Source organism: Protopterus annectens, chromosome 3.part1, assembly GCF_019279795.1.
Source record: "Protopterus annectens isolate FY-2018-M chromosome 3.part1, PAN1.0, whole genome shotgun sequence".
In the NCBI taxonomy this organism is placed as follows: domain Eukaryota; kingdom Metazoa; phylum Chordata; order Ceratodontiformes; family Protopteridae; genus Protopterus; species Protopterus annectens.
The window spans coordinates 50,036,991-50,052,004 of record NC_056732.1 but is presented as its reverse complement, the minus strand read 5'-3'; the positions used below and the strand labels follow the sequence as shown (position 1 = coordinate 50,052,004).

The 15,014-nt window shown below is 36.8% G+C and overlaps 1 protein-coding gene across 2 annotated transcripts in view; it reads left to right on the top strand.

The window, feature by feature from the left end:
* LOC122797987 (fibrinogen silencer binding protein) overlaps positions 1-14,806 on the top strand; it is a 163,489-nt gene extending 148,683 nt beyond the window's left edge. For both annotated transcript variants that reach the window (XM_044066549.1, XM_044066550.1), the window contains exon 4: positions 12,709-14,806. In XM_044066549.1, the coding sequence (XP_043922484.1) occupies positions 12,709-13,246 (538 nt within the window). In that variant the 3' untranslated portion in view covers positions 13,247-14,806. The remainder of the gene's footprint in view (positions 1-12,708) is intronic.
* Positions 14,807-15,014: the final 208 nt, after the last annotated feature.

Genomic DNA, 15,014 nt, shown 5'->3' with positions numbered 1-15,014 from the left:
GCCTTCCCTCCACAAAACCACATTGATTCATATCTATCAGTTTTGGCATTACTTTTGCCATTCTTTTAGCTGTTAGACATGAACACTTTATAATCATAGTTTAGTAATGAAATGGGCTTGTGTGAAGCTGGATCTGATGGATCCTTACCCTCTTTAGGTATTACAGCTACAACTGCTTTCTTCCAGGATGGTACTTCTCCTCCTCTTAAGGTATTGTTAAACAAAACCTTCCAGATCTTTTATCAGTTTTTTTCCTCCTAGCTTCTAAACTTCCACAAGAATACCATATATTCCTGGGGACATTCCTGTAGATTATACATAAGAATTTTTATCTCACCTCCTCCTGTCCTGTTAGTAATTGAGCCTCATCTACCCCTAACCTTGGCATATTTAATTCTTGTTATAGTTTCCCTTCTGGAAACTCCAGACACATTCTCACTGCTGCAAGTCAAGTTCCAGTCCCCACCTATAAGTTGTATTCCCTGCTGAAAACTGATAATTTCTCCCAGAATTTTCTTAAGCTCCATTACAGCAGTTTTAGGTGGAATGTAAATACATGCCAGTATAATTCTCCTCCCTTGCCAGTAGCCCCTTAGCACTACAAATCTTCCATTATTCTTGTTTTTATCTTCTTCTATCACTGTTGGAGCTCCTCTTGCAATAAATATGTGCTCCTCTTTCTTTGTCCCAAGTATTCTGCTGAATAACCATCCTGTAAACCTTTATTTATCAAATTCATATGCTCATTTCTTTCTAAGTGTGTCTCCTGTAACAGCTATTTGCACTCTACATTTTTAATATAGTTCACTACTTTACTTTTTCTTTGTATTTATGTGAAGCCATTTGCATTTAAAAACATTAAAGAAAGCATCATTGTGTTAAGATGTTATTATACACATCTTTTATGTATAACACCTTTTTTGCTAAATGTCTAGTTCCAGCTTTTGTGTTACATGAATACATTATTTGCCAGGTTGAAATTTTATGTAGTTTCGTGTCCTATCCTTTTGAGCCTATGTTACATTATAAAACTTTTATTTTATTGAAAGTCCTCAAACAAAAAAAAAAAACAAGCACACCCTCAATACTCCCTAAAACCTGTTAACTTAATACTAACACTCAAAACAATGTACACCTTCAGATATTGACATTTTACCCTCCTAATAGAAACAAAAATCCCAAACTGACAGCCACACTTACAGGCTTTAGTTAACCTAAAAGAAAGTAAAGATGCGAAAAGTACCAAGTATCGATGCTCCAGAGAGGGCGTCAGCAGAAAATATCCAAGAGCTCGGACACCAACAGTATAAAATATTCCACCGTTTAATTGTACAAATCACAAACAACAAGGTGATAACAACAATAGGTTAAGCGCTTTCGTCTGATCAGCGTCAGACTTCCTCAGAACCATAATTTGAAATCTTACATGTATATTTAAATACATTTTGGCGCCAAAAACCTACAAGACAGTTACATCTTAAAGGGGCAACGCTTCTTTTGTATTACCTCCTGTTAAACTTCCTATATATAATTAAATATACATATAAAGACATATATAATAATACACAAAATCCTAATGTTTCAATTTGCATAACTGAATAACAATTGCATGACTGAATAAAAATACATTACATTATACTTAATTACACTATCGTCAGAAGTGTAATGCCACTGTTCCCCCGTCCATAACATAGCACTTAAACCCAGTGCTTGTAACATAAACCAACCTATTTCCTACAATACCAATAAGATACTCATCTTACACTAATTATGTATAATAATAATAGTGAAGAATAAAAATATAAATATATGTGAATAAAAAATGACGTGCACAAAAAACACGATAATAATTAATAGTGTACATGATACAAGAATTGATTGTATATAATAAGATGGAATGATACTAACTAGTCTTACAAATAACTTACTAGAGCAGAATGATCAACTTAAAAAAGAAGAAGAAGACCTATAATGGGTACTGCCTAGATAACTGGTAATCTAAAACTGAATAACTAACTAATTATATATCTATATACTATAGAAGATCCTCATATAAGGGGGGTAGTGAATAAATATTTTTAAAAAACATGTATAAATATTAAAAATGTAATAATATAAAAATATATAAAAATACTGTATATATAACAATAAATCTGTGAATACGGGTCCTAACCCAAAATATAGATCTTGGAGTAAGTATGTAAATAATTAGTCCACACTGGCAAGCTGTTATGTAAAATGTCAATCTACTGCTGCACAGATCTACTAACTGACACTACTGTACTCATGCGTTCAACTGTAAGAATGGTTTTATACTAATGAAGTCATTCAACCCGGGACTAGTTGTTGAATCACAGAATATCTGCCATCTACTTTCAAGAGCTGATAGTCTTATCTTCCAGTTGCCTTCACAGCTTGTTGTTTCCATTAGGTCAATGATGGCAAACTTAAAACCATGGTTATTACCTTTGTCACAAATGTGCCTACTTAATGCATTATTCTTATCTTGCTTCTGGATTTTATATAAATGTTCGTATATCCTGGTTTTTAACTTCCTTTCGGTTTTTCCTATATAATAGGCCGAACAGGATATACAGGTAGCTAGGTAGACCACTCTTTGTGTATTGCAATTTCCAGTGCGGGTCTTGATGTGTGTCTTCAAAACGTTGTCTAATTTAATATCCTTACTGGTATTAATAAAATTACATTGTCTACACATTCCACATTTTCGTGTGTCTCTATCTACTTTCTTGTTAACCCTTGTATGCTCAAACAAATATTTCAAATTGTGTGCCATTTTATATACTGTTTTAGGGAACTTGCTCTCTTGTCTACCCTCAGTCTCAGTAAACACTAATATATCCCAATATTTGTTTAAAATTTCCTTAACTAAGTTTGAATAAGGGTTAAATCTAATGACACACACTCGCTTGTCATTAAGTCCTTCTATTCTACTAGTATTGATAAATGGAACACCTAAAAGGGGCAGATATTTTTTCCCCCACTCTCCTATAACATATTGGGTAATGTTATCTAACATGTCCTTAGGATAACCACGATTCAAAAACATACCGTGGATTCCTATCAATTCTTTTTCCATAACTTCCTTCTCAGAGGACATACGGGCCGCACGAATACACTGCCCTTTGAATACATTACTGAAAATGTGAGGGGGATGATTACTATTAAAATTTAAGTAGTCATTAGAAAAGGTACTTTTCCTGTATATACTAGATGTAAAATTAGTACCGTTATTACTAATGTAGGTGTCCAAATATGGAATTCCCGTCCTATTGACACTATGTGTAAATTTTAAGAATTCAGTGGTGTTATTAATGTAGTCAATGAACTCAATAATCTCATTTAATGAGCCATTCCACAAAATGAACAAATCGTCTAAAAACCGAGTGTACAGAAGTATTTTACTAAAATATTCACTTTTAAAAACAAACTCTGTTTCCCATTCCAACATAACCATGTTAGCATAAATAGGAGCGCAGGATGCACCCATGGCCACCCCCCTTAGTTTGCCTAAACTGTTCACCTTGAAATTGTAAATAGTTGTGATCAAGGACTAATCCCATCATGTCAACAACTAAATTGACCCTGTCACTACTTAAATTGGAAAACTTACATAGGCTATTATGGAAATATTCTAGACCAATGTCTCTAGGTATACTGGAATATAAATCTATAACATCAATTGTAAGAAAAATCAAATCCATTCTCCATAAGTCATGTGTAAGCTTTCCCAAAAAGTCCCAAGAGTATAATGTAATATAAGTATAATGTAATGTATTTTTATTCAGTCATGCAATTGTTATTCAGTTATGCAAATTGAAACATTAGGATTTTGTGTATTATTATATATGTCTTTATATGTATATTTAATTATATATAGGAAGTTTAACAGGAGGTAATACAAAAGAAGCGTTGCCCCTTTAAGACGTAACTGTCTTGTAGGTTTTTGGCGCCAAAATGTATTTAAATATACATGTAAGATTTCAAATTATGGTTCTGAGGAAGTCTGACACTGATCAGACGAAAGCGCTTAACCTATTGTTGTTATCACCTTGTTGTTTGTGATTTGTACAATTAAACAGTGGAATATTTTATACTGTTGGTGTCCGAGCTCTTGGATATTTTCTGCTGACGCCCTCTCTGGAGCATCGATACTTGGTACTTTTCGCATCTTTAGTTTCTGTGGTTGCCCTTTCCAGATGGCGGAGTCAACGGATGTATCTCAGGCTTCATTGGACAAGGATGAGTTGGTATCACTTCGGTCGGAAGCGACGGCGCTTCAGTCCGACGTGAGTAAATTACTTACGTTGGTAAGCAAACTAACAGAAACTATCAGTGTGGGAGCTGCGACTGCAAGTTCTCCAGTTATTAATAATTTGGAGCATATCAAGGGGAATGCATCATCTTCTAACCTTGCGAGTGATGCGGATGCTATTCCTAACTGACAAGGAGAGAAACCCCAATTAGACACTGACTTTATTTCAGTCAAATCTTCCGCTATGAGGGACATTAATTTGTCTCCAGAGGCGGAATTTACGTTTGACTTCAGCCTCTTTAATACGGACAACGAAACTAGAAGAACGGGAACTAAACCAAAGTCTAGAGACTGTTGTAGGACTTATTCTAACGCTATAAGAACCAATGATGGTTTGCAAGGTATGGACTGTAATTTTGCCATTTCTGACATAGTACGTGACAAAGACCCCAAGGGTCGTTGTATAAAGAAAACTTTTGGTATGAATAATATTGATGCATTTCTTAATGACGACATCAATTTTAAAAGAGACGATTATTATAGTGAACATTACCTGAAACAAGGAAGACATTGTAGTATTACTACGGACAATATTAAGTCTAAAATTGTTTCACTTGGTAAAAAACTCATTCAGGTGAAAAGTATTAAAACTGATAGTGCATATTTGAAACAATGTTTGAATTTAAAAATTGTGCCTAAAGGGTTGAGATTTTTCAAGCTCCCTTTAGGTATTGATTATAATAATACCAATATGAACGATTTTAACAGCATGTTTGATGATTTTGGTTTTGTGTACATGAGAAAATTGTTAAAGTGTAATGAGGTGAAAGTAGTGGGGCTTACTAAAGATATAGAGACATTGAATGAGGACATTATAAAGGATGTAAATTTTGAACAATGGGGAGACTTGTACCATAGGCAGTTTTCCATTGCGGAAAACAAAATTACGCTTATATTTAATAGGAAACTAAGAAAGATAGACAGAGATGTGGAGCTCTATAAAAATAATAGAGCTTATGTTTGGCCCAACTTGAATAGGAGGGAAGCTCCCCAACAAGAGAAACATCAAGCATTCAATGAACGGATGGATAGGAGCACTCATGACACAAATTTTCAAGGGGGGAGATTTTTCCCTGCCCCAAAACAATACAGGAGACAACATTATTAGTTGGAGGTTTGAGTGACACAAGTCAAAAGCTATGTAGAGAAATTGGGAATTCTGATATTATACATGAAGGGAGTAGTTTTCCTCCAATCAATGTAGGTACAGTTACACCTACCCTTGCAGAATTACATTCAACTAAACAAATTATCCATTCGTTTAATGGTTTTAATGTGTTTAACTATACAGATATGGAAGTCACACAAGCACATTTCTCTTTGTTCACCAAGGGTATGAAATTTATACCAATCAGTCGATTCAATATAGTGGACACCATTGAAGAAGTTAAGTTTTTTAGTCGTAGGCTTAATTTTTCTTTTTTATTTAATAATAAAGAACAGACTCAGAGTACGACTGGTACTAACAATTTCAGCAAAAGGCTTATGAAGAAGAGTGTGGTGGTTCCCACATACAACCCACAAGTTCTTCATTATGAGAAATTAGTGTGCAAAGATTTATACAAATTGTACAAAGATATTCGAGTGAGGAAAGAGTATACAAACGTATTTAAGGACAATTTAAGTATAGAAGAAAGGGATTGCCTTAGACATATTAGAGAAAACCCACATATTAGAATAATGAAACCCGACAAGGGTGGTGGGGTAGTTTTATATAATACTTTGGATTATAATAGTGAGATTTTTAACATTTTACATTACTCAGGTAATTATGAAGTCATTTCAACTAACCAAGTTCATATTGGTTATAAAAGAATAGATTTGGCCATTGAGGAATACCTGTTGGACAATAGAATAACGAATGAAATTTATCAGTTCATCAGGGTTGAGTATCCAAAAATGGCCACAATCGTAGGTATACCCAAAATACATAAAGATTTAGAACACCCTCCTTTTAGGCCAGTAATATCGGGTTCACTATCTAAGACATTTAAAATAGGAGTTACTATTGATGAATGGACGAAACATGTTTATCAAAGGGTGGACCATTTAACAAAGGACTCTTGGGACTTTTTGGGAAAGCTTACACATGACTTATGGAGAATGGATTTGATTTTTCTTACAATTGATGTTATAGATTTATATTCCAGTATACCTAGAGACATTGGTCTAGAATATTTCCATAATAGCCTATGTAAGTTTTCCAATTTAAGTAGTGACCGGGTCAATTTAGTTGTTGACATGATGGGGATTAGTCCTTGATCACAACTATTTACAATTTCAAGGTGAACAGTTTAGGCAAACTAAGGGGGTGGCCATGGGTGCATCCTGCGCTCCTATTTATGCTAACATGGTTATGTTGGAATGGGAAACAGAGTTTGTTTTTAAAAGTGAATATTTTAGTAAAATACTTCTGTACACTCGGTTTTTAGACGATTTGTTCATTTTGTGGAATGGCTCATTAAATGAGATTGAGTTCATTGACTACATTAATAACACCACTGAATTCTTAAAATTTACACATAGTGTCAATAGGACGGGAATTCCATATTTGGACACCTACATTAGTAATAACGGTACTAATTTTACATCTAGTATATACAGGAAAAGTACCTTTTCTAATGACTACTTAAATTTTAATAGTAATCATCCCCCTCACATTTTCAGTAATGTATTCAAAGGGCAGTGTATTTGTGCGGCCCGTATGTCCTCTGAGAAGGAAGTTATGGAAAAAGAATTGATAGGAATCCACGGTATGTTTTTGAATCGTGGTTATCCTAAGGACATGTTAGATAACATTACCCAATATGTTATAGGAGAGTGGGGGAAAAAATATCTGCCCCTTTTAGGTGTTCCATTTATCAATACTAGTAGAATAGAAGGACTTAATGACAAGCGAGTGTGTGTCATTAGATTTAACCCTTATTCTAACTTAGTTAAGGAAATTTTAAACAAATATTGGGATATATTAGTGTTTACTGAGACTGAGGGTAGACAAGAGAGCAAGTTCCCTAAAACAATATATAAAATGGCACACAATTTGAAATATTTGTTTGAGCATACAAGTGTTAACAAGAAAGTAGATAGAGGCACACGAAAATGTGGAATGTGTAGACAATGTAATTTTATTAATACCAGTAAGGATATTAAATTAGATAACGTTTTGAAGACACACATCAAGACCCGCACTGGAAATTGCAATACACAGAGTGGTCTACCTAGCTACCTGTATATCCTGTTCGGCCTATTATATAGGAAAAACCGAAAGGAAGTTAAAAACCAGGATATACGAACATTTATATAAAATCCAGAAGCAAGATAAGAATAATGCATTAAGTAGGCACATTTGTGACAAAGGTAATAACCATGGTTTTAAGTTTGCCATCATTGACCTAATGGAAACAACAAGCTGTGAAGGCAACTGGAAGATAAGACTATCAGCTCTTGAAAGTAGATGGCAGATATTCTGTGATTCAACAACCAGTCCCGGGTTGAATGACTTCATTAGTATAAAACCATTCTTACAGTTGAACGCATGAGTACAGTAGTGTCAGTTAGTAGATCTGTGCAGCAGTAGATTGACATTTTACATAACAGCTTGCCAGTGTGGACTAATTATTTACATACTTACTCCAAGATCTATATTTTGGGTTAGGACCCGTATTCACAGATCTATTGTTATATATACAGTATTTTTATATATTTTTATATTATTACATTTTTAATATTTATACATGTGTTTTTTAAAAATATTTATTCACTACCCCCCTTGTATGAGGATCTTCTATAGTATATAGATATATAATTAGTTAGTTATTCAGTTTTAGATTACCAGTTATCTAGGCAGTACCCATTATAGGTCTTCTTCTTTTTTAAGTTGATCATTCTGCTCTAGTAAGTTATTTGTAAGACTAGTTAGTATCATTCCATCTTATTATATACAATCAATTCTTGTATCATGTACACTATTAATTATTATCGTGTTTTTTGTGCACATGTCATTTTTTATTCACATATATTTATATTTTTATTCTTCACTATTATTATTATACATAATTAGTGTAAGATGAGTATCTTATTGGTATTGTAGGAAATAGGTTGGTTTATGTTACAAGCACTGGGTTTAAGTGCTATGTTATGGACGGGGGAACAGTGGCATTACACTTCTGACGATAGTGTAGTTAAGTATAATGTAATGTATTTTTATTCAGTCATGCAATTGTTATTCAGTTATGCAAATTGAAACATTAGGATTTTGTGTATTATTATATATGTCTTTATATGTATATTTAATTATATATAGGAAGTTTAACAGGAGGTAATACAAAAGAAGCGTTGCCCCTTTAAGATGTAACTGTCTTGTAGGTTTTTGGCGCCAAAATGTATTTAAATATACATGTAAGATTTCAAATTATGGTTCTGAGGAAGTCTGACGCTGATCAGACGAAAGCGCTTAACCTATTGTTGTTATCACCTTGTTGTTTGTGATTTGTACAATTAAACGGTGGAATATTTTATACTGTTGGTGTCCGAGCTCTTGGATATTTTCTGCTGACGCCCTCTCTGGAGCATCGAACCTAAAAGAAAGGTCATCCATGCTATGATGCATGGTGCAGCCTGTGTTTCTAAGTGATGATTAGTTTTGTCTTTTTTTAGCTCTTCCAGCTGGGAAACCCCCTGAATGTGTTTTTTGGAGAACACCATCTACTTTGGGCAAACCTCTGAATGCATTCAGAGAACATTATCCATTAGCCAATTTCTCTTTTATTTTTCCCCTCATCCAGTCACTCTCCACCAGATTATAGCCAGTTTCTCTTTATCAGATTGTCTCCATGGAGACATGAAGACCAGCTGCAGAACTGTTACTAAGCTTACCTGTATTTGTTAGAAAAAAGCCTCTTAATATTCAGTGTTCTTTTCCCCATGCAAGAGTGAGAAAAAGCACATTACTCCCCTTTTATCATGCTGTTTAACCAGGCTTTTTTAAATACTTTTCAGTGCCTACATTTCTTAAAACTGAACAAGAAGAGAGAGAAGGGAGAAAAAAAACAGCAGCACCTATTTGCAATCCCCATTGCACTTAAAAATAACAGAAAACCACATGCCACAAAATTGGCACTAAGAAAAAAAAATCTTTACTTAGCTAACTTTCTTCCTCCTCTTGGCCTCCCAAAGCACTTTTTTCTGAACATTAACGGCGGTGCAGTGGTTAGCGTTGCCACCTCACAGCAAGAGGTTTTCCGGTTCGATTCTCGACTGGGTTGCCTTCTGTGCGGAGTCTGCATGTCCTCCCTGTGGTCGCGTGGGTTTCCTCCGGGTGCTCCGGTTTCCTCCCACATCCCAAAGACATACTGTAGGTGGATTGGACACTCTAAATTGGCCCTAGGTGTGTGTGTGTGTGTGTGTGTGTGTGTGTGTGTGTGTGTGTGTCTTCTGTGGAAGGTTGGGTGCCGGGCTGGCAACTCGACACTGTAAAACTCCACTGCCAATCATGAGCGGACAGGTGATCCGCTGTGGCGACCCCTAACCGGGAAAAAGCCGAAAGAAGAATGGCATTAAGTAAGGCATATGCTTTAGAGCCACCCACAAGTCCAACAAACACTGAAAAAGTCCAGTATTTCCAGATTTTCTTGTTCTGTCATTTCACAAATATAATTATTGCATTGTAATCCCATATTAAGTTATTACTGTTCATCTCTGATATCCTTTTTCTGCTTCATTTCCAACATACTCTCAGTTCTTCTAGTCAACTCTCACGCTCCCTTGTTTCTCTCCAACATCCATTGAAACGGTGGAAAAGATTTCACAGGTACAGTCTCCGTGGTCTTTATTACCAAAAGAACAAGAAGCAGAATCTCCTTCCATTTCACAGCTCACTTTTTGTTGGATAAACTTTTAGATTTCCTCCTTAGCATGTACTTAATAAAAAAAATGTTTTTGTCCCTCCATAGAATAGAAGAATACCTTGAAAACAGCTGGGTACAGCAATTTGAATCTCACACCTGCAGCTCGACATTCCCTGAATAGTGGAATAAATTTGCTCCTCTTCTAGCTGGTTTACAATGAGTAATCATTCTCCACAAACACTCTGCTGTCTCATACTTTGTTCTTCTGCCACAGTTTTGTCAGAATCCGCTCCGTCTGCTGGTAGGATTGCATCTTTACTATTAAAGGCCTAGGTTGCTTTCTTATAGCCAGGTTGGGAGCATACACATGATGTGCCCTTTCAACTAACAACTCCTGCTGTGGAATACCAGTCCAGTTAATTTATTTGTGCTTTCATAAAATTAATGCAGTCTGTTCCTTACAGCTTTTCTGGTACAGCTCAAAATCTCAGGTTTTCCCTACGTGCTTTGTCCTCTAACTTTATTTATTTTTTTTAATCTCTTCCTGAGTAGTCTCATATTCAGCCATCCTTTTCTTTATATCAACCTCTGATTTTTGCAGCGTTCTCATCTCATCTGAATATCTGTTTAAAGCTTCTTCCATTTTTTCAGCCTTTGTTTGTGTTGATGTATTCCAACAGTGTGTTTATTTTAGCCAGGTCTGTATACAGTTGTCTTGCGTCTTCCTGTAGGTTACTGGAAGTCATGTCTGAAGGTTGCATTGCTTTTTGCTGAACAGCTGCATAACTTTCCCCAGTCAGTGTTTCTTCCTCACTTTTTGTAGCTGATTGTTTCCAGTTCTTCAGTATTTCTTTATTCCTGGCATCCAGGCAGTGCACTTAGTAGCCAGTTACTGCAATTTTACCCATAAACACAAGTCTACTGGCCCTCTCTGATGAGTTTCTGTTTTCACACTGGGAGAACTAGAAATAAGTTGTTACTTGATGTGCAGCCATCTTGCAAGTCCTAGAGACCGTTTGAAATGTGATAGCAGAAGAGAAAATAAGAAACAAAAAGGATATTCTAGTATTGTGTAAAATTGTTAGATGAAAGTTAAGATGTTCAAAGTTGATAAGATAGAAGGAAAGAGAGAGAAAAATGTGTAGAAGTTAAATGTAAAAGAGCAAAGGAAGGTCCTTTGTACTTGGCATGGAGTTCACAGTAGTAAAACTAAACAATAGCATAGATCCTTACATATCCATCCAGATAAATAATTCCTGTCCCCATGTCCGCAGAGTTTGTGGACTTGCAAAATGTTAACAGAGGGAAGAGTCCATAAGTATTGAGTAGTTCAGTTCTGCAGCAGTTGGATACTAAAGCTTAGTTGGGGGGGCCCTTCACGTGTTTAAAATCGCAGACATCCACATGGATAATTCTTGACCCCATGTCCTCAGTCTGTGGACCTGCAAAGTGATCATTGAGGGAAGAGGTCCTCAAGTAGTGTGTAGTATATTAGTGCAGCAGTACAGTATCAAAGCTTCAGGGCTCCTTAGATATTTAAATTTCTTATTTTCCTGTCCTTGGGAAATGGTAGGATGTGCTAATCTCTCTGTCCTTGTGTTTTATTGCCATTTTTATCTGGCTGGCATCCGGTGGCATTCTGCTTTCTTCTCATTCACTCATCCGTTGGGTTGAGGCTTTGTTGTGCAGGGCATTGGCATTGTAACCATAATATTATATCTCTTTTTTGTTAATTTAAGTAAGGTTGTTTGGCTGTCCTGTTTTTGATGTTGACTCTGAACTGGAGTATTTTGTTCTCATGTGATATATACAAGGCAGCAGGTATGCCAGGATAAACATCCTGTCTGTACTTTCAGAATTATTGCTGCATTTGCATCGTGACATGCAAATTATTTTCTTTATTAGAGGACATGTGGATTTTCACTGGGTTTTGTGGTTTATTCCCACTTAGTCATGCCTTTAGGTAAATTAGCAAGTTTGTAAATTGTCCATTGGTATACCTGCAGTGTGTGTGCTTGTCCTGTGATGGATGCCTCATGTCAGTTGAGGGTCACAATAGCATGTAACTCCAGTATGACCCTGGAGAGGATAAAGAGGGCATTAAGAGAATTAATGAATGCTGCTCTGTGGGTCATTTTCAGTTCTATAGAGCACTAATTCACTCCATTCATTCATGCTGTCCCCATACTTTATCCAGTTCAGAACAGAGTAGGGGTTGGACCCAGTCATGGCACTCATTGCAAGTAAGACAAAGAGACTAATTCTGGATAGGATGCCAGTTCATCATGGGATACACACCTACTGTTTGTTTAAAGAATTGTCATGTCATCTATGGCAAGTTTTTCAGATGTGTGTGGAATACAAACGCCTGGCAATAACTCACATTGACTGGGAAGATGTGCAAACTTCTCACAGATGGCACTCCACCTGGGAACCAAACTGGAGAACCAATCATTTCTAGTGTACAGTTTGCTTAATTTATGACAGTTGTTTTCTGTTGCACTAACTATATATTTTTTTTAATAGGGTAGAAAACGAAGACGACTTGAATGCACCTTTCCATTCGGCATCGCCAGAATTGTTGATTTGTCCTAGTGCTGTTAAACTAGAATTCAGGAGTGAGGCAGATGCTAAGCCTTCTTTATCAGTTCCTATCAACCCACAACATGAAGTGTTAGAACAAGGGGAAAACACTGAACCTGTTTCTGTCACAGAGGAGTGCATTTCTCCATCTCTGTCTCCCTCTCCTTCTTTTGTTAACATGGACATGGGGATCGTTCCTTCTGCTAGCCCAGCTTCACAAGAGTTACTGCTTCAGTCACAGAATGTAGTGAGCCTAAGGACTGCATTTGGGCATGACCCAGGGGTTCTACAGATGCTTAAAGAAGAACATGAAATGAACTTGGAAAACCAAAGGAACCTGGCTTTGTATATTCAAGAAAAGAGGGAAGGACTTAAGCGGAAGCAGCAACTAGAGGAGGAACTCTTAAAAATAAAAATCAGAGTGGAACATTATAGGGCTATACAACTGACACATGGCCTGCCAGAATTCAGTAGCTTTTAATTTGTTTTTCAGGATATGACATTGAAGAACTACTGTGATTAACTGTTGGAATTTCCTCTTTTGGTATCCTCAGCTTGGCATAGATATTTGAAATATCTAGCTTCTGTGCCCAAGCTTATGTATGGTTCCTTTTAGCACCCATCAGAGTATGACATACCAGGCTAGAAGTACACTGTTTGGCCTTGCACTCCATTTGTTCTCTGCAGCTCACATTTTGGGTCAAAGAATAATGTGTGTCGTAGACATCCTTCCACTTCGTTGCGTAAGATCTTAGAGATTCAGAGTGTCTGTGCATCTGAGTTACACTGGCCTTATCTGTAGTCTTTTACTGTCCACAGGATCCCTTACCTGCACGCACTTCACCCATTCATTCTTCCTTTGGGGTGAAAGCAGTCTGCCCATTCATTCCTTAATGGAGGTGGGAGTTGGGTTTTAGGGAGTGGACCAGTCTGTATATCTTGTGCACTGTCTTATCCCCACCCACTGGCAGTCTTGTGAGCTCCTCTATAACTACCTCAGGAGGTACTTGCACAGTGCTGTCCGTGGTCCCCTTCAGGCAACCCACTGCTTGCAGTGTGGCGCTCACTTTGCAGTTCATTCCATTGCATTTGCCAGTGCAGTGTACCTAGCTGCATCCCACCCGCCCCCCCAGAATGGTCAAGCTGGTATCAAATGCTCACTACCATTGTTTTCTGCTTGTGCCACTAGTCAAACTTGGGTCATCGGGTGCTGAGAAAGTTGTGTTCCAGAACAGTTTAGGCTATCTGGACTGCCCCCCCCCCCCCCAACACCTTTACTGAGTTGTCACTTAAGACATAGGAAAACATACATCTCACTTAACTGAAACCTGGCTATGCTTATGCTTATCCCCTGGCTGACAGCCATCTCATATTAGTCTCACATCCACACCTCTCCCTCCCTCTGTTAACAACCAAATTGTATTACTCCAGCCTATTTAACTATCTCAAGTCAGTACTCTAGTCCACTCATATCTCACTTCACTTCCCCTATCTCTTGCAATGCCCCCAGCTTACTCTTGAGTCCATTATGTGCACTCCTGTATTCAAATGTGTATGTATAGTAATATCTACTTCAGTGTTTACTGTATTTTGTAATTTGGTTATAACTCTTAACCGTACTCTGTTAAAAAAAAAAAAAAAAAAAAAAAAGTATGTATTTTTCTAAGTTGTAAATAATGTATGCTTGTTAACTGAGTCCTTGAGCTTTTCTTCCCAGGCCTCCACTGAAAATGATCTGTATGTCCAGTCGGACCTTCCTGGTAAATAAATGTCAAATTAGTAAATAAATAAATAGAAAACAAGCCCTATTGATTTTTTCAATTACAAAATTTACACCTACCCTTTTCTAAAGATTCCACTTCCAATTCATTTATCTCTGTTAGTATATTCAGTGCTTCAAATAAAGTTGGTTTAGACTTGGATTTCAATTTTCAAGTAACCACTTTTTTCAGCCACCAAAATTAAACTTGGCAAGGCCTTACTATGTGTAGGCAGATGTTCTTCATGTTACACTGTTGCAGTCATCACATTTGGGTTATCCCTGCCAGGGTAGCCCTCGGCCGGCCCAAATACCAGAGGCTTAGTATTTCTGCGTCAGTTGCTGTCGCTTCAGGACTGACGTCAGGTCATCAGTAGTAATAGAGTAAGGCAGCTGACGCCATTACATCAGTCCGAAGCAGAAACAGTTTGCACGAGTGCCAGTTGGCTGCTGTCCGAGTTTCTTCTACCGAATTGAAGCTGAAGTCTTC